The sequence below is a fragment of the Nyctereutes procyonoides genome, unplaced genomic scaffold (genome assembly GCF_905146905.1).
Source record: "Nyctereutes procyonoides isolate TBG_1078 unplaced genomic scaffold, NYPRO_anot_genome, whole genome shotgun sequence".
In the NCBI taxonomy this organism is placed as follows: domain Eukaryota; kingdom Metazoa; phylum Chordata; class Mammalia; order Carnivora; family Canidae; genus Nyctereutes; species Nyctereutes procyonoides.
In genome coordinates this window covers 40,153,612-40,179,304 of record NW_026575120.1, presented here as the reverse complement: position 1 = coordinate 40,179,304, position 25,693 = coordinate 40,153,612, and the positions used below count along the sequence as shown (strand labels likewise).

The following is a 25,693-nucleotide window of genomic DNA, read 5'->3' as shown; positions in this document are numbered from 1 at the left end:
TAAAAGGTGGAAAGAGCCGGAAACTCTTTTCCTACAGAGAGAGGCAGTCTTTCATTTCACTTGTAGCTCAGGACTGAGGACACCATAGGGCCGCTCTGCTTGGGTCCACTGAGGCCCCGAGCTCGCCCAGCACAGCCGGCACCGGGGCCCAAACTCAGGAAACAGAAGCCTCAAGTGCCAACGGCTCACTCCAGGGTGTTCTGTGCAGCGCGCACAACTGCAAACACAACACACACCCACTACGTATGATACCTAACCTGTAAATTATAACAACTGCATCATCACATAGCTGAGGAATCCACTGGCATCCCTGCCACATTTAACAGTGGAATGGCTCTTCAGTTTCGGGGAAAGGTAAAATTCCCATTTTTTGCTTAAAAAGACAATACTACCATACGATGATGTCAGCATCACCTGCCGGGTGCCACCCCGCGGACCTGACAACAAGAGCGTGGCCTGGCGCCCAGCAGGGCCTCATCCCCTTGCCAACCTGGAGCCGAGATCTCAGGTTAGTCTGACTCTGTGATCCACACAGCCATCTGTAACTCTTTCTCATAATTAATAAATAAATAAATAAATAAATAAATAAATAAATAAATAAATAAATAAATAAAATGTGTGTGTGTGTGTATATATATATATATATATATATATATATATATAGAGAGAGAGAGAGAGAGAGAGAATGAATAAGGATCCACACTAAGGTTAAAGAAATTTACTAAATATTAAACTGTGTGGAGCCCGGAGCTGGTAGCTGCCCAGGGTGGGATGGCCACGCTGCTGGGGCCCCTGGGAAAGGCTGACATGCTCTGTGCCTGCCATCTCCTAACGACACACAGGAGTCAGGAGGACCCCGGGCTTCCTGTTTGCCTGTCCCGGAATTTCTGATATGCACTGACCACCCTTAGTATTTTGTCATCTCTCTCGTTTGCCACAAAGGACATGAGCTTCTCTGAGAACACTGCCCGTAAAAGCAGCTTACACACGCTCGTGGATACTCACAGTCTAGCGGTTCTGAATTCGTCAGGTGCTTTTTGAATTGCTCATTCAAATCTTTGCTCACGCCAATGTCTTGAAACATCCGCTGAAGTTTAGAGGTATATTCAAAACCACAAGCTTGCTGAAATGAACCCAGATAACCATCTTATTAATTTCTACAGAAATAGAAGTGTATACAAGGAAATCTGATGGAAATCATACAACTGTATGAGAGCTAGGAGTAACACTGAACCACATCTCATGGGGTCAATATGTACAGATTCAAATTAATACACTGCCCAAAATTACATAGCCATAGCCAAGCAGTTAAGTCTTTTTCACCCAGTAACTTTCATTTGAGCATCTAGGAGCAAGGATGTCTAACAGAACACACAGATGACCTACTTTATGTCTCTATTCCACTACTGGGGGCTGAACTCTGTGTCCCCCAAACTCCTATGCTGAAGCCCTAACCCCCAGCGTGATGATATTGGGAGGTAGGGTCTTGGAGAAATGAATGCCAGATGCAGTCATGAGGACAGAGCCCTCCTGATGGGATTAGGGTCCTTGTAAGAAGAGGCCAGAGTCTGCTCTTGCTCCTCGCCACATTGAAGCACAGCGAGGAGGCGGCTGTCACCACGGTGGGAAGAGAGTCCTCACCAGAAAGCGAATCAGCCAGCATCTGGATCTTGGACTTCCAGCCTTCAGAACTGGGAGAATAAATTTTTAGTGTTAAAGCCCCCAGTCCATGGTGTTTGTTACGGCAGTTTGAGCAGAATAATATACCCACATAACTAATTTCAGGTCAAAGTGAAATAGGTCTAAGACACATCACAGCACTCAACAGGTCAGCAGGCACAAGCTCAGCGCAGAGGTGGCTGGATAATGAAATAACTGCTCAACGATCAAGTAAAACGCTGTCTTCCTGCAGGTACAATCACAGACAGTGAACTAAACCCAGAGCAAAACAAACACAAACCAACTCAAAGCCAACCACATGCAGGTGGGCTGAGCCACCCTGAGTGGTTCTGGTGCGTGAAGACAGAGTGGGGCTGAATGTGTGGAGTAGGAGATGCTGCGGTGGTGAGCACGGCACAGCCGGGTCTGACGGGACAGGAGGCCTCTCCGAGAGCAGCGTGGATGGGTTGGCAAAGCATGTGAGACAGGGAGGGGAGGCCTGACCTGAAACAACCCCCCTGTAGCGGAGCAGTGGGGCCCATTCCATACAAACTCTGTTACCTAGACTAGCGACTCTGCCCACTGACAACCTGCAACAGCTAAGATCTTTCACGATTACTTAAAAACTGGATTTTTCTCAGGACATGATCAAATTTACCTTTAATTTTGAGATCATGCTCGCCTCAGCATCATCACTGGCACTGTTCTGATGTACGAGTCTTTTGGCCAGCATCTTTGCGTAGAATTTCTGAAACACGTCTTTATCCTCTATATACTTGAAGACCACCATCTAGCGAAGTCACCAAGAGAGCAGACTTAATGCACTGAACACACGCCGGCAGCCGACACAGGTGCTGTATTTTGACTGGCCTGTGTGCCAACGTTTACAGTGGTAAAAAAAATACCATCCACAGTCTTGAAATATTTTCATCAACCCCTTTAATCATATTAAGTTGGTCTAGACTTAGTACTAATGAGGAAAGTATAAGTGCTAAAATTAATGACTCAATTTAGGGAGTAAAACCATAGATATGAAGTAAAATAAATGATCCTATTAATTTTCACATTTCAGATGCCCTATACAAGTAACCTTAAAACTTGGGAGATAAACTGCTACTGGAAACCAGAGTGATTAGTAAGAAGCGCCTTACCACTTGGTTGAGCGTATCTTCTAGCTCTGCTTCTTCTGGATTCTTGGAACTGGAAAAAAAAAAAAAAAGGTATACTGTTTTCAAACAAATCAGTAAACATTTACTCAGCAAGCACCACTGAGCCAAACTTTTCTCACCTATGGCAACGTGGCAATCTTACACTGAAACTATCACGGAAGAACATGTTTACGAAATAATCGTTTTGGACATGCAAGATGAAAATCAACAGAGGATACTTATTAAAGTCTGCCCAAACATTCAAGTTTTCCTTTCATTTCTGAAAGGAAATCTACCTAAACACAAAATAAAGGAACTTTACTTTGCCAACTGCTTCCTATAATATGCTTTAATTTAACTCTGAAAAAACCAAAAGCACACGTAGATTTCTAATGGCCTAAGCATTAAAGAAAACAAAACTGTTTAAAGCCACTCAAGCACTGCCTTCCTCTGTGGCTCTATGTAACAGAGGGCTGCCCTTAACAACTGATTCTTTCTCTTCTATGAACAAGTATTAACTGAAAGGTGACTCTAGGGTAAATGAAATTTTTAAGGTTTTATGAGTCCTTCATAGATAAGATCCCCATAAGTTCACATGAAATGATCCAGCTCATGATCCAGCACATGAAATGACCAAACAAGCTCTGGAAAGGTATTTCTAAGAAAATCTAGTCCTAGTCCTCACACAGGTAGCCCAGGGTGGTTTTTCTCTCTGGAAGAGTTTTCTTTCTTAGCTCCACTCACTAGTGCGTGCTCACTGAAGCAACCCTAGCATGTGTCTGCCATTCTGTCTGCTTTGGCAGCATTAACTAAGAAACAACACAGCAAGAGACTTGGTGAGGGCCTCTTGTGAAAAGGCAACGTATAAAAAGCATAATAAATTTTTTGCCAAACAAACTGAAGGTCTGCTAAAGCATGTAATTAAAATATTGAGAATTTTCATATAATCTAGCCTAAAAAAAATGAAATCAGGTCAGAGGAGGCATTCCACTTTAAAGTGCATTTTTATTCTCGAAGGACTACAAGAAAAGATCTGACTAGAACGGCTGAATTATACACTGACCAGACTTGCAATAAATAGAAAACCACCCCCAAATACCCCATTTTCACCGGCCTTGGGGACATGGCTTTCTGGCAAAGTCAAAGAGACAGCTAGTGACATTATCAAACGTTTTCCCATGTCTGCCAGGAAGACCACATATACTTCCGTTAATATAGTAAATTACGTTGAATTTGCTACCACCAAGCCATCCCTACATTCCTAGGACACTAATACTATGTTCTGGATAATTATTCTTCAGTTCTCTAATAAATTTAGTCTGCTAACACTTTACTTAGGATTTCCCCAACTCTGTTCTAGGACTTGTTTCCAGTGTTTTTCTTGGTACATGTAGGTATCCTCAGTGTTTTCTGCAGTGGGGTTAGGTGAGCCTTTAAGAGACGTTCATTCATCTCAAAACCAGGACAACATGGGAGCATGGGAAATGACTGCGTTTGTTGATGGATTGCTGGAAAACTGAAACAGAAGCTGAGAATACCCAAATACACACAACCTGGAACCCTAGAAGCACAATGCAGAGGAGAGAGCCACAGGAGATCACGAGGCCTCTAGCTCTTAATAGACACACACACAGAGGAGGAGGAACAGGTGAGAAACATGATGGTTTAAAAAAAAAAAAAAAAGAATATGGGGGGGCAGCCCGGGTGGCTCAGCAGTTTAGCACCGCCTTCAGCCCAGGGCCTGATCCTGGAGACCCGGGATCAAGTCCCACATCAGGCTCCCTGCATGGAGCCTGCTTCTCCCTCTGCCTGTGTCTCTGCTTCTCTCTCTCTCTCTCTGTGTCTCTCATGAATAAATAAATAAAATCTTTAAAAAAATAAAAATAAATAAAGAATACGAAGGGTGCCTGGCTAGCTCAGCTGGTGGAGGGAGCGACTCGATCTCAGGGTTGTGAGCTCAAGTCCCAATCTTTAAAAATATATAAATGTAAATATACACATACACAAAGAATACGAAACAGCAGTAAAACGAATTGATCACATGAAGATAAATGCTAAAAGTGCACACGATAATTCAAATGCCAGAGTGCACAGAAAGTCTTGTTTCAGAAAACAGCCAGTGGGAGCTCCCACAGCAGATCTTCCCTGGCAACATGACCGAGGCTCACAGAACATCAGCAGGGAGTACAAGAAGGACACTTACTCCTTCCTTCCTTGCCACCCTCGTAACCACTGCTTGACCAACCTGTGAACTTCATTTAGCTAAATAAATTCTATAATTCTCAAAGCCCACAGTAACATTAAAAAAACCCAAAAACCCACAATAAAAACCCACTAGAATTTATAACATGAAGTATCTTTTAAGGAGACAAAGAAGATGTATTTGGTTTAAAGTGTTTTCTCAAAAGGTACAAAGATGACAACCTAAAGTATGTAAAATATAACAGGAAGTTTAGTTCTCATATATAAGCAGAGACTTTAAATAGATTTACTAACAAAAAAATCCCCACAAAGTCACTAATACCTTTTCTTCAACAAGGAGTCACAGTATCGAGCCAGCAACTCGGGGGATTTACTGGACGATTGGGCCATTTTGGTAACTGCATTGTTGTTAATGAAGCGACCGCAGGCCTGTGGGACATACAAAACACAGTCAGAGGACATGTGGGGCCCCCCCACGCTGCAGCAAAGACGCTGTGCTCACACCCACCTTGTCAAGTGCGGCCACGAAACCAGCATCGTTGTTGAATGCCGACATTACCAGGGCATTGTATTTTTTATGAACATCCAACACGGTCTGTACATACATCTTGGGGTCCTTGGGGGGGGAAAACAGATAAAAGTTGGTTACTGGGAATTAAATGATATATTCATGTGTTACTATAAAACATTCCGAAAGGTTAAGAAATTTCTTCAAAGATGCTGACACAGAAGATCAACAAATAGCTTTGGTTCCATCATCAAAGCACATAGGATACTTTGCTTATATACATAATAAAATAAATTCTCTGTGCTTGAAATTAAGTACTGATTTCCAGCTTATATAAAAAACAGTGATTCTTTAAATTATTTGAAAATTCAAAGGACTGCAGGAAACACAATTTTTTTAAGTGACAGTTTGCTTGGCCCATTTTTTCTGAAAAATTCAAATTTTAGGCTTCGCTGGAAAAACCAATCAGCTAGCATGATCAGTAATCAGCTGGATATTTAGAGTTTAGGGGGGCAGGTGATGTAAGAACAGTGTAAGATTGGGGTGCCTAAGTGGCTTAGTAAATTAAGTGTCTGCCTTCAGCTTAGGTCATGATCTCAGGGTCCTGGGATCGAATCCCATGTGAGGCTCCCTGCTCAGCGGGGAGTCTGCTTGTCCCTCTCCTTCTGCCCCTCCCCTCGTGTGCTCTCTAATAAATACAATCTTAGAAAAAGAAAAAGAAAGAATAGCGTAAGATCAAGGTCCGAGGAAGTATGCAAGGGTGTAACTGGGTCAGGCAAGGCCGAGAGGTCTGACTCGCACACCTGGCTGTGTTGCAAGACTGGATGGGACAGGCCAGGGCCAGGGAGACAGGCAGAGCACTGGAGGACTCGGCAGGATGGGCAATTAGGAGCTCTGGACAAAGAAACAACATAATGGGAATACAATGCCCAGATCAGCACAGGAGAAGCTCTGGCAAGGATGCACAAGGAAGACAGGAAGGACCAGGAGGGTAGGGAGTCAAGGGAGACAGGCCTGAATGATAAAAACAGAGTGGCTGTCGCTGGGCACTCACCGCACGCCCGTGGTGTGAGGATCCATACAAGGACTGTCACCACCACACTATGATATGAGGTTGGTGCTATCTGGATTCTTGCTCGACAGGCGAAGAAACTAAGTCACTTGGGCATCTGGCCAAGGGCTTCAGTGACGGCTGTCAGGCTTGACCCCAGGCAGTCTAACTCCCAAGCCAACATCTCCACAGCTCTGAGAAGGGAAAAGGCCCAGATGACAGGACCAGTCCACAGCTGCGGCAGCATGGACAGATGTCACGTGCCAGGACAACACCAGCAGCTGGCCCCTTCACAAGCAGGAGGCCTGAGCGTGGGGCCCTCACACGGCTGCCAAGAGTCTGCAAATTTCTTTCCCTTTTTTTTTTTTAAAGATTTTATTTACTTGACAGAGAGTGAGAGAGCACAAGTAGGGGGGAGTGGCAGGCAGAGTGAGAAGGAGAAGCAGACTCCCCACAGAGCAGGGAGCCTGATGTGGGGCTCGATCCCAGGACCCTGGGATCATGACCTGAGCCAAAGCAGATGCTCAACCACTGAGCCACCCAGGTGCCTCTGCAAATTTCTGACAGATATTAATACTCAGGTTTCAGAAATGAAAAACATAATTCCCCAAATTCTAATCATTCTGCATCTTACAATACTTTGAACTGTTTTCCTGTGATAGGGCTATACTAAGAGTTACAGAGATTTTCTGTTAAAAAAATATAAAAATGCCAAGTTTATTATTATTACAAATATGTTGAACAAGACTATAATTTTAACAGTATGTAAAGCAGTCTTGACCTGATACAGACATTTAATAAGGGAAAATGTTAAGAGGGAACACAAAATGATTGCCAAATAAAAAGTACCTAAAATATTGGAAGCCAATATCACATATATTTAATATCTAAAAATTACCTATCTTCAAGTGTTAAAGCACACACACAGTGTTAACTGCCCCATCAGATATCTTGTTGTTTCATGACAACTATTACAGATGTAAAAAAATTTCTCCCATTTTGCACCGATGGTCTTAATTCACAAGTGCAACCAAAAGCATCTTCCAACTGGCATAGATCTTATTTCATAAAACTCATTTAAACTTTTTTTAACAATGAAAACATTGCTTAATCTTAGGTTTGCCACTGAAACTGATATTGCTTTTGCTAATTCGGGTTTTGGATTGCTTTCTGATTTCACGTGAAATTATTTCAGGACATTCACATTTTCTTCCCTTTGCAATTAATTCCTCTGTTAAAACTCCAGCCTACAGCAAAGTATCCAGGCACCGGAAAATGCCAGCAAAAATTGTTGGGGAGTATCTGGATAAGGTAACATTCAAGGGGAAGGTCAACAGCATTACAGAGAATCACACATCAAAACTGCCAGTTTAAGGACTTATTTTGCTTCCAACACATGTTATTTTGGGGAACACCACTCAAAGGACTTATGTGAAATATATTATGTACATAACCATACTAACATGGATTTTATTTGTAGGAAGGACGCCCTCGGCAGCAGAGAGGGCACACACACGGTTGTAACCTAGCATCACCTACCAGCGAGACTCATCAGACCGCACTGCTTCTGTAGCATGTGTGCTCCTTGTGGTTCCCGGAGGCATTCATCCTATCCTTCAACTCTGCGTGAGCGCGCCACTACCCTCGCCATCAGTGGGTTCTTCGGGGCCAGGAATGTGTCTACACTGTCTATCACGCTTGCGGGAGAATTATGCTTTTCTCTGTTTCCATGATTTCTTGAGCGGTATTTCTCAGACTCAGGATTTGGAAAACATGGATGTCCCAAGAAATGGAAGGAAGGAAAGACCCATCAGATGGATCACCCCCAAGGGTGCAGAAGTCATCAGACTCTGATCCCAAGATTCTAGAGACCTAGCCAACAGTCTGGCTGGTGCAAAAGGAGGGTCTGAACAGACTCCATGATGAAGCAGCAAGTCTTGGAAACCTGAACCTCGAATCTGAGGTTCTGAGAGAAGTCGCTTAGGAACTGGCTAGGGCAGATGAAGGTAGGAGCACTCGGGGTAACAGAGAAAAGAGCAGGTGTTTCACAGGGTTATAAACATGACCGAGGTAAGGAGAGACGAGAGATCGGCTAGAACAAATGCATGTTTTTCATTAAACTTTAAATTTTTGGTGTTTAAGAAAATGAACGGAGTAATAACTGTTTTGATTCATGACCATCTGCTCTATTCAACAGTATGCAGGGCTTTCTGCTAAGAAACACGACACTTGTCAGGGCTTGTCCCTGGCAGCTATCATCCACCCTGATGTGGTTTCACTTGTCTTTACTCTGCCAGTGAGAGGCATGTTTATTTCTAGCCCAGACCAGACTTCCCCACTCAGCTCACACGACCTGCGCTTGGCTGTGCCATGGGATTCCCAAACTCTGTCCATCAGAGAGGCCCTGGTCTCCTCCCTGAACCTGCTTCTCTTCTGGAGCTTGCTTTTTCCATTTCCTTTTTTCTAGGGTTTTACTGTAGAAAAATTCAAATCTCTGCAAAATTACAAGGAATGGTAAAACCTACTCCGTGAACCCATGATCCAGGGTCAACAATGATTGAGCACAAACACCTGGCCCCCCAAAGTCTAAAGCACCAAATTTCTCCTCCTCCCCACCCCCAGCCTCACCAACCCATGCGGTTTCCTGTCTGGCCACCCAAACAGACCTGACCCAACACTCACGCTCTACCTCTTTTTAATCTATTTTCTACACTGGTACAGTCTTTTTAAAAAAAAAAAAAAAATCTGGGCAGCCCTGGTGGCGCAGTGGTTTAGCGCCGCCTGTGGCCCACGGTGTGATCCTGGAGGCCCCAGGATCAAGTCCCTGCACGGAGCCTGCTTCTCCTTCTGCCTGTGTCTCTGCCTCTCTCTCTTGCTCTGTATCTCTCAGGAGTAAATAAAATAAAATCTTAAAAAAAAAAATCTGTATCAATTTTGTGTCTGTTACAACCATTACCTGGTTTCTTTCCTCTTGCCCTTAGGACTAAGGCAGTATCATTAATGTGGCTTTTGAGGTTTCTTGGCCTGGCCAGTCGGCATGGCTACCCTTTCAGTTTTATTCTGTGCCATTTTCCTTGTCAAGTCATACCAGGTTTCTTGGTTCTTACACTGGGTCATGTTTATACTCACTGAGGGGCTTTGTCTAGGACCCCCCTGCCTAGTTAGCTTCAACTCCTCTACTGGTCTCAAGTATTTTCTCAGGGAAGCTCCCTGAACTGGCAGGACAGGGCGGGCCTCCTGTTACATACATACAACGCCCAAACCCCCACTGGAATGCTAACCGTACTTGTGAGGTGTTGCTACTGGCAGCCTCTCCTGCCAGGCATGAGCTCGGGGAGGCCTGCCAGGACCACATCCACCTTGCTTATAAGCACAGGGTAGAGGCGTTCACCAGATACTTCTTGAATGGACAGAGATCAGAAATGCTGATAATCATGACTGAAATATTACCTTTTATTCCATACATTTCCACTAAAAAAAAAAATTAAGGATCAATTTCACAAAAAGAAAAAAATGTACTTAGGAGCCTCACATAACTTCCACCTTATCTTATCCTATCTTCCTTAAAACTGTATAGCATATGTGTCAGATGAACAGGTCTGGGGAGTTGGTGTGTATTAGGGTTTCTCAGGATCACTTGTGATCCTGATGTTGTAATATGGCCCAAAGCAGCACACTGGGGTGTGACAGGCTCAAGGGGCCACCCTCACCATTTCATGTACGTCAGCTGGTGCTCTCCAAGCCAGCACCTGATATGACCTGTCCTTGGAAACCTGTGATTCACCTAGACTACCTGTTAGGCACACATGGCACCCACATTTCTTATCCAGCCGGGAGGAAGGCAGCAGGTCCATTACTGGAGCTTTGAGAGAGGCCTCTGAGGATGGTCAGTCACCGTCACACAGCACCCACAGGATGGGCGGGGCCTTGCTCGACACTGTCCACAACCTTAAATGCAATTATTTGGGGGCAGAGTGATTCTTCCCCAGAAGCATTAGCACTTGGTCCTTGGAGCCACATTCTCACCACATGCAACACAGAGAGAAGCAGAAGTTTCAGGAAAGAACAATCACAGACCAGCAGCTAGAGAGAAAGGCAGGTAAAAGTTTGTGGGCACCAGGACTGCCCACTCAGACAACTGCCCGTGGAAGGTTTGAACCCGAGCCTGGCCTTTTCCCAGTCTCCTCAGGCTTCTGACGTGCTCCCTCCTCAACCAGTCTGTGCGCACTCAGGAAGTAAAATTTTTACTTTACAAAAATTTTACTAATTTTTGTCTTTAATAATAGGCAAAACCCAAGCCAAACAAAAACACAAGCCACTGGAGACAAGCGAACAGAGAGGCCTCACGCACCAACCAGTGATGTGACAATCTTCTTTCTATGCCACCATCTCACTCCTTCTGATAAGCAGAAATTGCCAGTTTCTCTGACTGCAGTTTAAAGTTGAAAATGCCAAGACAAAAAAAACCTACCAATGTAACCAGTGCTCTATATTTTCATTACTATAACCTCTGTCCACCTGCTACTTCTGCTTCAATCCTATGTACTTATCTTGCAATCATGGCTCTGAGCCTCAGACTGTAAATAACTCATCTTTAATCATTACCTTCGGATCTGATAAACTTCTATGAATGCCTGGTCCCAGTTATGTAACTGGGTGGGCTTCCATCACCGGCCCCGGGCCTCGTGCCAGCCTGGTTACCTCCCTCGTCCTGACTCACACTTTTACTTCCCTTAGATCTGAGGGGAGGCTGGAGTCCCTGCCTGCAGCCCTTCCATATGTGCTCACTACTGAGGCTCCAAGTTGGCAAGATTCAGGCACAGAGCAATGAGAGGTGAAAATATTAAAATTTGAAAGTGGAACTAAGATGGGCTTGCCAGGAAAAACTGTGACTCCCCTAAGAGAGAAAATGATGCTGCAGAAAGTAACATCAGTTTAGAAACAAAAGCACTGCATCCAGGAATGAAGTGGGTGGGTAGGCGGTTGAGAGGTCATGGGTGGTCTTGAACTCATCTGAAGCCAAGCAGGGGCCATTCAGGACTTCAAAATACACAGCAAAGATTAAACCAAAACGTAGTTTGACATGGGATATAAACTCAGATCCGGTGAGCGAGGGGCTTCCGTAACTGGTTTGCTCATGGGAAGATTACAGCTGTGCCCACAGTTGAAAGAAAAAAGGGTGTATTCCGGATATCAAATTCAAACAGTGAGTCTTCTCACAGCCAGGTCATCCTAAACTGGAAATGAACACCTGTATGATTTGTCTTTTAAAGAAAACGCTAATTCTTTCCAGCCCATGGCAAGACAGAAAATAGATTCATGAATTCAGCTGTAGGCTTTCAGAACCAATTTCCATTATCAGCACATATCAGTTCTCTGTGTAATTAAATTTGTCAGTTTGACTTACTGGATAAAACTGCCTCCTCCTTCTCCTCTCCCACATCAACTACATCAGAACTGGCACATTTTTTTTCCTTTTGCTTTTTAAAAAATGTTTTATTATGGAAGAATTTAAAACCTAATCAAAATAAAGAGTAGTAAAATCAGCACCCATAATCCATCCCTCAGCTTTTAAGGGATAGCTTGAGGCTGGGGTAGCCCAGGATCTTCTCACCCTGCCCTCCTCCTATGTAAAGATTTTAGGGGTGTGTATTCCATCCCTTCTGACCAAAGCAGGCTAGGCTCTTGATGTAAGGGTCCTTGGCCAATTTTATCACTGTGTGGGTAATTTTCTTCTATTACCAGCATCCAAAGAATGGCTGAGTCAGGACCAAGTTATTTAAACATTTTACTCCAGAAGATAAAGGGAATCTTGGCTGGATGAACAAAACCCAAGCCTGCCAGAAGCACCCCACACCGTGTCACTCTGTTCATTCTGGTGCAAGTTCATACAAACAGTTGGGTTCCTGTAATTATTTCTAACTCAACTTCTCAATCCCCAAACAGGGCTTTTCCTTAATTCTGGTAAGATCCTAGATACACGGTCAGAGCTTTCTGATTTCATTTCGGCCTATATCATTCTCCATTTCAAGTGCTCCCTTTTCATAAGGACAATCATTCCTGGAGCCAGACCCCTGGGTGGCTCCTGAAAATGCTTCCTCCCGTTTCAAGTAGATGATTTTTCTCCCAGCTGCAAATAAGCCTTTACAACTTTGCTCCCCAATCCATCTCTGCAGCCCACCCCACCCCACCCCGTTAGACCAACAGCTCTGCTGGATAGGAAAGGGTCTACAAGCCCACTCTTGCTGGATTACACCTCAGTCCCAGGGAGGCGGAGGTTACTACATCAACACGGTTTCAAGAGGACTCTACGCTCATCTGTTGCCATTTCTGCCCTGAACACAAGATAGTATTGAAGTGTTGTCTTCTAACCTGATTTATGTTCAATTTTGGAGCCCTCTTTGTAGGGAAGTACAACAGTACTCAGACTGCTGCAAAATCATGTGCTAATTAAAAATTCAACATGGAACCAACTGCATCATCAAGCATTCATTAGCAAGTACTTCCAAGTCTATACTGACACTTTTCCTGAACCTTATTTCGGTATTTTGCTATAAGCTACCGTCAAGGGAAATTATAAAGCCATCCAACGACTTGGTATCACATTTACTTGTAAGTATAGTGTTGACGACTGTCCACATTACTGGCGTTCTCTTTAGGATGGGCCATTGGGGAGAGTATTCTCAGCTCTGAATGCCAATAAAGCTGTTCTTCTGAGTTACAGGCTTATTCCTTATGATCACTAGGAGTCCAAGAGCTGACTGTACTTCACAGCACTGACTGCCTTTACCAGCAAGCTCTCTGGTCTGACTGCAAAGGACTGGAGGTGTGTTTGTGACCCATCTCTGACCAGGATACTAGACTCCACTGCATGCATTTTGAGCATTGTCCACCTCTACACTAGGCTTCGTTTGGGTTTCCTATCCTTATTTTGCTGCTATCTCTTATATCCCATGGTCTTTTTTTTTTTTTTTTTTTAATATCCCATTGTCTTTTATGTACTGTGTAGGCAGCCTGAGTCCTGCTGGGGACAAGGAGTACAATTAACATGGAAGTATGCTGACACCCTATTCTGCACCAGGGACTGTGCTAAATTCTGAAGACATGAAGGTGGATAAAGCCATTCCTGTAAAAGACACTTTTACAGACATGTAAAATATAAAGTAGTGTGCATGTCATATAAAGAGCCCAACATGCTACTATTTCAAAGGGGTAACCAGCAAAGGCTTGTGGAAGAAACGGCATTTGAGTTGGGGCTCGAAAGAGAGGTAGGTGTTTAACATGTAGGGAAAAGAAATGAAATGTGTCTGGGCAGAGAGAACTAGGAAGGTCCCACAAGGTATAGGAAGGTGAGCAGATGATGGACCCAATGAAGAGACAGAATGGTGAAAACATGGGAAAAGGAGATTCTGGCCACGCAGCTGACGGCTCTTCCTCTTTCCCATCGTTATTATGTCACCATTATCAAGGAACGCTTGTTGCACAGGATGCTAGCGCTAAAACTATAAAGAGCATAAACTATAATGAGGTGCCAGCTGCCCTCCCCAGGGACTGCAATCCACAGCAGTGACAGGAAACACAGAAGTGATGCACAGATGCAGAGTGGCACAGGAGAGATTTTTATAGATGCCACAGGGACATAGGATGGGGGGACACTCACTTAGGGCTTGAAGAGATAGTGAAGAGTTTTTTTTTTTTTTTTTTTTTTTTTTAAGAAAGGAGGATCTGAGCTGGTCTTAGAAGCAGGACAAAGCAAGCAGAAAGCAAGGAAGATTGTGTTACGGGCGGAGGGAACAGCCTGAATATAAATAAATGATATGGCAGGGAAGACAAAGTTCAAGAGAACAGGGGTAAATCAGGAGAGGATTTTGATTTAACACATCTAGGTATACATATCTACAATATATTGTAGATTTAATACACTATAATAGAAAAGAGGTTTTATTTTGCTTTGTTTAAAAAAAGGATAAGGAATGTGGAGTAAAACTGTCAAAGCGTTCAGTGGTACTTCTGAAAGACTGGAGTGCCAAGTACCGTGGGGGATGAATAGGAAAGGACAGCGGGAGGACCACGTGGAGAATGAAGTCATGGTGCCCGCATGAACATGGTGGCTCTGGGCCTGTAGAGAGAACACTTGGAGGGGTAGGGAAGGGGCAGGGAAGGGTCATGTCCATACCCTACCTACTCACCCAAGAGGACAGAGCAGGGGCAGGGCTGGCAGGCAGGCAGCCCTTACTGGTTTGAGAGGACGCAGAGGCCATGCCCAGGCTCAATGGGAAATCACACCACTTTAGGTTGTGAATGTTGTCACCGGCAAAGGAGGAGGGCAAGGTGGCATATCCTACAGAGCTGCTACCCTACCCCGACCCCTGTGCTAAGGAACGGAGGAAGGAGAATGTGAATTGAAAAATGACCCTGTAGGGCCCCTGGGTGGCTCAGTGGTTGAGCGTCTGCCCTTGGCTCAGGTTGTGATCCTGGGGTCCCGGGATCGAGTCCCGCACTGGGCTCCCCACCGGGAGCCTGCATCTCCCTCTGTCTCTCTGCTTCTTTTTCGGTGTGACTCATGGATAAATAAATAAAATCTTAAGAAAATAAAAAATAAAAAACAAAAATGAACTTGTAATACAGTGACTAGGCAGATGAGGTCATGAAGGTTGGACATGAAGACAAAGATGAGACATTTCCATTCGGGATTCCTGCCATCAATCCCATCACAAGAACGCCACAAATGCTTGTTGAACGAATGAAAATAATGATTTCAATTTTATCTGCAATGTTTGTTGGCCCTCTGAGTTGTAATACCACCCAGCATCCTTCAGCCAGCTGCTTTGGCAGATAAATAACCTGAGAACCCAGCACAGGGCAAGCCACACTGTGGGTTTCAATCTCTTCAAAGAATACTTGACGGTGTGGACTCTGCTTTCAAGATGCTCCCTAAGACCCAAGTGGACAGGGTCCTCCTATATTTAATACAGAGTATTTTTCTAGTTACTATACTACAAAGACTGAACACATCTGGAGTGCTTTGGTCCATCTATGTAAGCACACAGGGTCTTTCAAAAATTTATTTTTAAAAGATTTAAAAAAGATTTTTTTTTTTTAAATTTTTATTTATTTATGATAGGCACACAGTGAGAGAGAGAGAGGCAGAGACACAGGCAGAGGAAGAAGCAGGATCCATGCACCGGGAGCCCGACGTGGGATTCGATCCCGGGTCTCCAGGATCGCGCCCTGGGCCAAAGGCAGGCGCCAAACCGCTGCGCCACCCAGGGATCCCCAAGATTTAAAAAAGATTTTAATTATTTATTTGACAGACAGTGGGAGAGCACCAACAGGGGGAGCAGCAGAGGGAGAGGGAGAAACAGGCTCCCCGCTGAGCAGGCAGTCTGATGTGGGATGCAGGGCTCCATTTCAGGAACCTGGGATCCTGACCTAACCAAAGGCAGACACTTAAGAGATTGAGCCATCCAGGGGCCCTTCAAATTTTTGACTTTGGTTTTAGTGCCACGTCAGTGTGCTTGCTCATCCATGCTGCCCCATTCTTTTCGCTTCAGAAGCCATGCATGGGAAACTTGCCTATAAAACAGCTCGTCTATTTAAAATTATTTATCTGGTTGTTCGGCTCTAAACCAGTTTTAAATCCCATCCTTGAATATTTTTTTTTGTGTATAAGGTTCCCAAAGTCCTACTGATACCCCAACGCAACAGGTTACTTATCCTGCCTTTGTTATGCATGAATCGGCAAGCTGGTTAAGCTTCCATGTCCCTCAATCATAAGGACCTATGAAGGCTGGAGAGAACTCTTCCAGATGCACTGGAATCCTGCCCGGTAAGATGGACTCACACTGGTCAGCTTCGGCCACACAGGCTGACACACTCTGTATGCTGAGGAGCCCGGGCCCGACTGCCTTCCCGAGGGCTCACTGGCCTGGCTGTCAGGCAGGTGCGAGCAGCAAAACATCTAAAAACAGCACGTGTTAAGGGCTCTCTTTCAGGGACACCTCACAAGGACTGCCAGTTCTCGCTTAGGTAAAGAGGGAGATTCTCCTTGTGCAAGTGATTCAGGAACAGCCTTTAATTTTAAAAATCTGTTTTTAACTATGAAAAAAACCTCTCAGGAAAACTCTCAGGCAGGCTTTGAAAGTTTCAGTACATAAAATATTATTTTAAATCACATTACAAATTCAAAACCTATAATAATTTCAGTCTAGGCTCAACTAATCAGTAGTAAATCTAGTTTTCTTTTCTTTTTTCTTTTTTTTTAAATCTAGTTTTCTAATCAATACCTTTTCATGGCCAGTTAAAGCAGAAGTCCAGCTTCTAAGTAAAATCATTTCTCTATTTGTGAGAACTTCATCTGTTTTGTTTGGTATAAACAGAATTATAGGACTAGATAAAAAATATGTTAGCCCTTAAAAACTCATTTAAGCAGTGCCTTCTATGACATTTAACATGCTCACTGTAAATGATTTTCATATACTATGATTCGATTCAATTCGGCAAAAATTTTCAAACTTTAAAAATTGTCTTCTCAAAGTAATTAAATCCCACTTAAAATTATGTATAATGATTATAATTTTTAAAAAAATTAATACAAAGTCTCTTTCCTCTGCTGCTTTTCCTGTAGCACAAGTGGGATTTGGAAAACTATCACGATTTGGGTTACAATATATCTTTTGTATTTACCACATTTGTGATAAAAATACCTACTTACAAGTATTTATGTTTTAGGTAGCTATATTTATTCTTTGAGTAATTATTTAAGCACCTACTGTGTGCCAGGCTAAGTCCTGGGTACACCTGCCCTCTCTTGAGCGTCTTCAAGTTTTGTGAGCTTTCCCATCACTGGATAGAACCCAGGCCACAATGGCTGTGTAAGAAACTCATGCATCACTGCAAACTATGAGTCAACTGAAATTTTAGAAATAAAAGAATGAGACGGAAATTCAGGAAAAACTCTTACAGAAACAGTGGAAGTATAATATATGCTTTCCCAAAGAAACATTTTTCTTCACAAGAACAGCTTAGAAAACCAGTTTCACAAGTTCAATATAAAAATAGTTCTTATGGAAATAATATGTTATTTTATGATCAATAATAACATGTTATCTTATGTATTAAAAAAAATCTGACTTTTGAAAGTTAAGGCAGATGCCATACAAGTTTATTAAGCTATACAGATTATTCTTCAAGAGGGAGTGCCTTATTTCTGTTTTTAAATTCATGGGAATCACTGGTTTACATCTAAGTAATTAAAGGATTATTTAAATGTTTAATTTCCGGGGCACCTGGGTGGCTCAGTGGTTGAGTTGCCTGCCTTTGGCTCAGGACATGATCCCAGGGTCCTGGAACTGAGTCTTACATTGGGCTCCTTGCGAGGAAACTGTTTCTCCCTCTGCCTGTGTCTCTGTGTCTCTTATGAATTTAAAAAAAAAAAAAAAAAAAAAAAGGAATAACAAAAAATTTAATTACCAGTAAAAAAGAACTGCTGGTAAATATTGTCTACTTGTGCTGCTTATTGTTGACAGATGAAGGTTTCAGGTATAAAAAAATAATTTTATTTAGAAACTAAACTTGATTTAACTGCCCGTGAAAAAAGTAAATGTCAGATTTAAGATTCACCAACACAAAGTCAGATTTAAATTCACCAAGTCAGGTGATCATATCAAACAGAAAAAGAAAACCATAGTACTTGAGAATTATAGCATGATTACTTCTCCATTTAGGACCTGACTTTGGTTTGGAAAAGATGGACATTAGAAGTAACACCCCATCATCCTATGAAAATAATCTGAGTGCATTCATCTAGACCACGAGGTTCCCCCTCATCCCCAAGGATGCCTCCTAGCACAGAGAACATACACAACTGGTCACCTAAAAAAGCAAACTGCTTCATGTAGCTACTACTCCAACCCATGTCTGATGAAATAACAGACTCACCACTTCACTCATTTCAAGGAACACAAGTTATTTACTTGGCTCTGCTGCTCATGTGGCTAAACTGGGTTTTGAATTAACTAGTGTGAAAACACCTTACATTATTGCTCAAGACTGGCCCTTCCTAAATGACATGTGTGTGCAAATGTGAGCATGTCAGGCCCTTTGGAAAGGAACATTTAGTTTGGAAATAAAAAAAGCCATCCAGATGTAAGGATGATTTTTAAACGAGCTTTTAAAATTAAAACTGCCATCACTGCTGAGTACTTAGCACTTAATGCAGCAGATTTAATAAGCACTTTACATGTACTACTTGTTCATAAAAACTCCATTACTCTATTAAAAAAAAAAAAAACCCAATTGACACAGATGGAAAAACAAGTTAGCAGGAGGGTCACACAGGTGGAGCAGGGATTTGAACCCAGACTGACTGTCAAGGGGCCACACTCAATCGTGCCTCAGTTACAACAGCTCCACCACCATGTGTCCCCGCACTGGGACTTCTCACAGTAGCTTATACTGAAACCTGGACACCTCTTTCACAACGGCCACTACTAAGCCAGGTCTCTTCCATCTGAATGTGTAGAGTTAATTATTTTATCAATCTGAAGAAAGGGGTTTATATCCACCTGTTTAATAATTCACAGTTGTGTCAAAAGGGAAGCAGCAAGCCATTAAAGGGAATCTTCCAAAGTTAACAGAGAAATGAAGATTTTAAAAGATGTATTAAAGACAGTATTGTAAAAAAAAAATACAGTACTGTCAAAAATAACTAACATTAAACACAATAAAATCAGAGACTAAAACGTTTTCTGATTTAGATGTAAGAACCATGTTCTAGAAGCTTTTCCTTATTCTCCCAAACACTATTAAAATTAAAACGCCAACAGGGACAAAACCAAGGACAACTTACCCATCTTTTAGGAACACGAGGTACTCCCTATGTGAAATTATCACCTGAAATTACACTAGTAGGAACATTCCATATGCCTCCTGGCGTAGTGGGGTTCATAGGACTACTACATGTTTCAGGGATGATCCAGGGCAAAGAGCCCTGTGACCTTCTGGGGGGGGGGGGTTGGCGGCAGCAGGTGGTCCTCAAAGTCCCCAACAGGTACAGCCTGTGGCCGGTGGGTGATGGAGCCAAGTGTCTAGGAGGCTTTAGTCTATTCATTCTATGGATGAATCTTCTCTCTTCTAGTGTAAGGAATGTAATTGTGAGAAGACATGAAGGGAAAAAAATATCAAGAAATGACATCCGCAATGCCTGAAAGATATCAGAGAAAAGTTCATGGAGGAATTTACTAAACCAAGAGGTTTGTGAACCTTGTTTTAAAAAGCCAAAAAAAGGTTCCCTATGAGAGCTCTAGTGAAAATCTTACCACTTGGATTCATAAATGGAGGCACACAACACATGTCTGCAGTTCCTGTGTGGAAATGGTTAGGCCTGATTGATTTCCAATTACACAGTACTTACATTTAAAGCAGCTTCTCCACATTTTTCAATTGCCGCAAGACCCTGATTATGAATGTGTGTCTCTAGAAGTTTTTTCAATTCTCCTAGGCCATCCTGGATTCTGGATACAAGATTATACATGCGACCCAAATCTGAAAGAAGAAGGTGCCACCATTACACATGGAATAAACTTTACATATCCATTGTACTAAGTATGTATTTATACTGTGATGAAAGATACCTTGAAATAAAACGGTGTTTTCAGATCTAAATAATCAAAAATGTTTTAATTATAGCCAAATATTTTGTCCTTTGTATATGTATATTAAGCTGAAAACAACAATGAAGTTGTCCTATTGTAAAAGTTTATTTTTCCCTTTAGTATGAGAAACCACCAAAATAACAGAAAAAACATCTTTTTATCAGAAAGTGTTTCTGATGCCACCTAAAATTCTCAAGCTTGAGATATTAGTTATGTTAGATACATAATAGGCACTCAAATATTTATTTTAAGATTATTTATTTATTTATGAAAGACACAGAGAGAGGCAGAAACACAGGCAGAGCGAGAAACAGGCTCCCTGTAGGGAACCTGACCCAGGACCATGACCTGAGCCGAAGGCAGACACTCAACCAGAGTCACCCAGGCATCCCTCAAATATTTATTTTAAAAAAATGAATAAATTTAAGGAGCATTTATGAATATCCATCTCGACTCTACAAACAAGTGAGTCACAAAAGGGTCCCCAAATTAACTACATGCGTGGCACATGGTTAGTTTATGAAGGCCAAAGAAAAAAACTTTTGAACATCAATCTTTTACTGAGTTCCTAACATGTCCTGGTAAAACCTGAAGGGTAAAAGAAATACTTTTACAAAATACTAGCCTTCACATCTTGAAGAATTTTTTTTAAATTTTTTATTTATTTATGATAGTCACACACACACACAGAGAGAGAGAGAGACACACACAGGCAGAGGGAGAAGCAGGCTCCATGCACCGGGAGCCCGATGTGGGATTCGATCCCGGGTCTCCAGGATCCGCCCTGGGCCAAAGGCAGGCGCCAAACTGTTGTGCCACCCAGGGATCCCTCGAAGAATTTTCAAAATAAAAATCCTCAAGAAAAAAATCAGGGGTAGTATCATTTCATGCTGAAGTGTATGCAACAAGTTATATTCCCAGTGGAACTGCAAAGATGCTCTCCCTGCCCCCCAAAGTTATACCCAAAACGCTCTACAGAGGCCTGAAATCTACACACAAGGTAAATGCACACTCACATGTTAATCTTTTAGAAAGTAATTGATGTTGGTGATATTGTTACCTCTGAGTCTAGAATTTCAAACAATGCCAAAACTGCAGGTCATAATAGACATGCACACGTCTTGAAAGTCTGAGAGGCTCACCTTCATTTTTGTCAGCATCCAACAAATTCTGGAATTCTGTGTGGAAAATTTCCAAGTGTTTTTCAATGAGCACTTGCTCACACTTCCTTGCTAGTTCATCTTGTGTGCTTTCATGAAGGTACACCTGGACCCTTCTCTGTTCCTCGAGCAGACGGGCCTCTGCCTGCAGGAATTAATTCAAGCGAACAGTCTGGGTTTGTTTCTAAAAAATTGTTACGTGAAAAATGGCAAATTAAACTCACAAACCTGCTCTGATAAATTAAGAGAAAAGGGAAGGAGTTCTTTGGTTTTGGGTGAACACCAACCATATTTAAGTGGTCAATGATGTGCTCATTTTCTCTATAGTATATTTCTACCTCCAGCTCCTTTGAAATGACTTACCAAGGTCATCACTATGAGCAATTCAAATGTGTTTATGCTACCTTTCTTCCTTCAGATACATGGCACTTCACCTTTTGGGGGAAATATCTGAGAAACCTATGGATCATCTCTCACACACAGATACCATATTTAGAACCCCTACTTCTGGCTGAAAGCTACTGGAAGTCAAGGATCACACTAATATATTCCCTGAGATGGCGACCATATGGAAATAGTTATCAGTAATCATACTTTTTAAAAAAAATTTAAACAAAAACATGGGCTTCTTTTGCCAATCGCTGGGTATGTGCCTCTGTAACTAGTGGATTTATTAAAATCTTGAGTTATTACAATTCCCTTCAAGGAAGAGAGGAAAATAAAGATGTCATTAAGAAGGGCAGCAAAAAAAATGAAAGTCCATGTATTTTACAAAGTATCACCAGAAATTCTGTAAAGTATCACCAAGGAACCACTAAACTATGGAAGCAAGGACAAAATTTCAATGATAATCTCAAATTATTCTGGTGATCTGAATAAAAAGAAAAGCTATATTTTGTATTATAAAAGTACCAAACTTTGCAAAATGATTTTATTTTTTTAAAGATTGATTGATTGATTGATTTATGATAGACACACACACACACAGAGAGAGAGAGAGAGAGAGAGAGAGAGAGAGAGAGAGAGAGAGAGAGAGGGGCACCGAGACACAGGCAGAGGGAGAAGCAGGCTCCATGCAGGGAGCCGGACGTGGGACTCGATCCCGGGTCTCCAGGATCACACCCTGGGCTGAAGGCAGCACTAAACTGCTGAGCCACCCATGCTGCCCTGTATATTTTATTTTTAAAGTGTGTGTGTGTGTGTGTGAGAGAGAGAGAGACATCAGTAACCTAGAATAGTCAATAAATCTTTTGTAGCTCACATTAGTTTCAATCACACGAAGACAGTGGGATATGTTAACCCAAATGTGGTTTAGGGTTCATTAATCAAAGCCATCCCTATTGCAGAGAAGCCAAAGAGTCTCAAGTGGTTCCACTAAAATATCCCTAAACATCACAGAAAAGGGAGCATAGAGGAGGAATTTGCACATCTAGCTCACGATGGCAGCTAAAAGTAGAATCTTAAAGGTTCATGCTCTATCTCAATATTATTCATGAGTTTTGTATTCTATTTCCTGACAATGTTTTAAACATAATTTATCCTCAAGTTATTAAATAAATTGTGCCACCTTTTATCCTGTGGTTTTGCATATTCTCAGGCATCTACTGGAGGTTCTGAATGATGTATGCGTGTACTACCAAACACTTATAAAAATTATTACTCCCATTTTATAGATGAAGAAACAGAGGACCAGAAAGGTTAAGGTCAACTTCCCAGTAAATGGTTGAAGCAGGGATTTAGAGCTGGACTTACAGCCCAAGGCTATAGGCAAGAGAACAGTTCACATGGTTAGATTCCAGTTTTATGCTTATAGATTCTCTGTATTACGGATTTCCAGAAGGTGACAGAAGTTATGTTTGGTTAAGATCCAACTGGATTTGGGACCAACCGTTAAGCCCTCTAGAAAGGAATCCCTGTAAGAGCATCAGGATGCAGGAAGCACACGGCTTCCCTGAGGGCAGGGTCGCATTGGTTTGGAAACATCCAGACCACTGGACATCTTTGCTCTTCAAGCTGCCTTGGCTGTTCCAGGCCTGATTTAAAAACCAGATTTCCAGGGATCCCTGGGTGGCTCAGTGGTTTAGCAGCCTGCCTTCGGCCCTGGGCATGATCCTGGGGTCCTGGGATTGAGTCCCACATCGGGCTCCCTGCATGGAGCCTGCTTCTCCCTCTGCCTGTGTCTCTGCCTCTCTCTGTCTCTCTCATGAATAAATAAATAAAATCTTTAAAACAAACAAACAAAAACCCAGATTTCCCTGCTTTGGGGGTGCTCATGGAGCTCTGGCCTCACCAGCACATTTCCTTACACCAGAGTACGATTATCTCCCCTAGTGTGGCTGACGCAGATGACGGGAACTCTGAGAGTTCCTTGTGCTGCTCCTGCGATGTGTACCCTGATAGGAGACCTCACTCTTGGTTGACACGCAGAAAAGCTAACTGAACCCACTGACAGACACAGAGAACTACTCCTCCTCCAAATTTAATACTTCTGAAGAGGTCCATTTTTGTTAGTTTTGAGGAATCAGAAATTTGTCAAGGACTTTCAGCTTCCAGCTTCTAACCACGATCTATGGGGAGATGCAACCGGAACAGCACACATAAACAGGGTGGGGCTCTATGCGCTTAGACAGGTTCCCTGTTGCTCCAACTGAGTTGATCTGCTCACTTACTCTGCGTGCTAAGTGAGCAGATCAACTCATTTGGGGCTCTGTGGTCACTCCCTGTGCTCTCCCAGTGAAGAGAGAATAAAAGGCAAAGCGGAGATCAGGTACCGTTAGCTGGACTCCCAGGAAATCGTGTACCTCTCAGTCAGGGGTCAGCAAACTAAACACTCTGGGCCAAATCCTGCCTGGAGGTAAAATTTCACTGGAACACAGCGACACTCATGTGTTTAGATGTCACCACGGCTGTTTTGTTCATGACAATGGCAGAGCTAAACGGTTGCAACAGAGACCACGTAGAGTGAGCACAAGTCTCAAATATCTGCTACCCGACCCTTTACAGAATGGGTTTGCGGGTTCTGAACCTTGGTCATTCCTCACAGTGTAAGTCCAGGATACCCATATTCCCAAGGAGAACAAGAAAACAATTACACTAGAACTTTGCTGTAACATACCTAGTACAGAAAAAGATTGATGGTACACAGTTTAGGATTAATCCTATATCCTGTAGTTTCAGAAGGACCTGCTTTACTATAAATGTGAGGCTGTACTAGAGATTGTTGGAGAGTATTTTAGAAGTGAAAAAACAAGAGCTTAAAGTTTGCAAATCCAGTAATAGGTGTTTCTTAAAAACTTACTTTCTCATTGACACAGGACTGTGGCTCCCATCAGAAACACACAGACACGCTAGGAGAGACAGCTCAGAACACAAAAGTCACATGGCTATCACAGTTCTGCCCTCAGAGCAGCACAGAGAATACTGAGCCATGGTTATCAGATGAGTTTATAAAAGCTTCTTGGTGCACTGGGTGGAAGCGTCTGCACCTGCTATGACATGACAGGACAACAGGGCCTGAGAAGTGACCTGCGAAGAAAGCTGCCTACGTGAAAAGGACTCACTCACTGGAGCGGCAGTAACTATTATAACTTACGTCTACTCTCAGTGCCATATTTAAGCTTACCTTTTTCATATATTCAGTAACTGGGTTCTGCTGCAAGAATTCAGTGCTCTCCCTGGTATAGAATCTCTCCGTGTCAGCCAAAAACTGAGATTCAAAGGACTCTTTGTACACTGTCAGCGTAGGGCCCTTGGCAAATGCATCGTCTTCATTCAGCCCCAATTCCACTAGAAATAAATAGGAACTATATTTCAATTACCCCAGTTTTTCTTACACTTTCCACAACATACCTAGGTGTAGCATTCAGTTTATATTTATAAAAGCTAAATGGAAAATGATAAGGCATAGGGTAAATGTGCTATTCACTGGTACTAAAGCACACGGTTTCAATGAGAGAAAAAGACAGAAGAAGATCCAAGACATAGAAGCAAGTAATTCTGACTCATGGCCAGGCATACTTCAAAGTTATCATGCAGCTTATTTAAAAAACTTTTGTATTTCTAAAAGCTTAAAAATAATACACATGACATTTATTTTTTAATTGAAGTATAACTGACATACAACAGCCTACTGGTTTCAGGGGTACATCACAGTGATCTGGTATTTGTGTACGTTACTAGATAGTCCCCACAGTTAGGTCCTTATCCGTCCCTTAAATTTAGTACAATATTGTCTACATTTTCTATGCTGCTCCTTACACCCCATGACTTACTTTATACCTAGATGTTTATAGCGTGTAATCTCCTTCATT

General features: G+C 42.5%; 1 protein-coding gene across 5 annotated transcripts in view; it reads right to left on the bottom strand.

The window, feature by feature from the left end:
- CUL1 (cullin 1) overlaps positions 1-25,693 on the bottom strand; it is a 103,821-nt gene that overhangs the window by 7,687 nt on the left and 70,441 nt on the right. For all 5 annotated transcript variants that reach the window (XM_055334734.1, XM_055334733.1, XM_055334731.1 and 2 more), the window contains 8 exons: positions 25,006-25,169; positions 21,366-21,528; positions 19,983-20,113; positions 5,518-5,625; positions 5,332-5,438; positions 2,811-2,859; positions 2,318-2,449; positions 1,006-1,123 (listed from right to left, as the gene is read on the bottom strand). In XM_055334734.1, the coding sequence (XP_055190709.1) occupies positions 1,006-1,123; positions 2,318-2,449; positions 2,811-2,859; positions 5,332-5,438; positions 5,518-5,625; positions 19,983-20,113; positions 21,366-21,528; positions 25,006-25,169 (972 nt within the window). The remainder of the gene's footprint in view (positions 1-1,005; positions 1,124-2,317; positions 2,450-2,810; positions 2,860-5,331; positions 5,439-5,517; positions 5,626-19,982; positions 20,114-21,365; positions 21,529-25,005; positions 25,170-25,693) is intronic.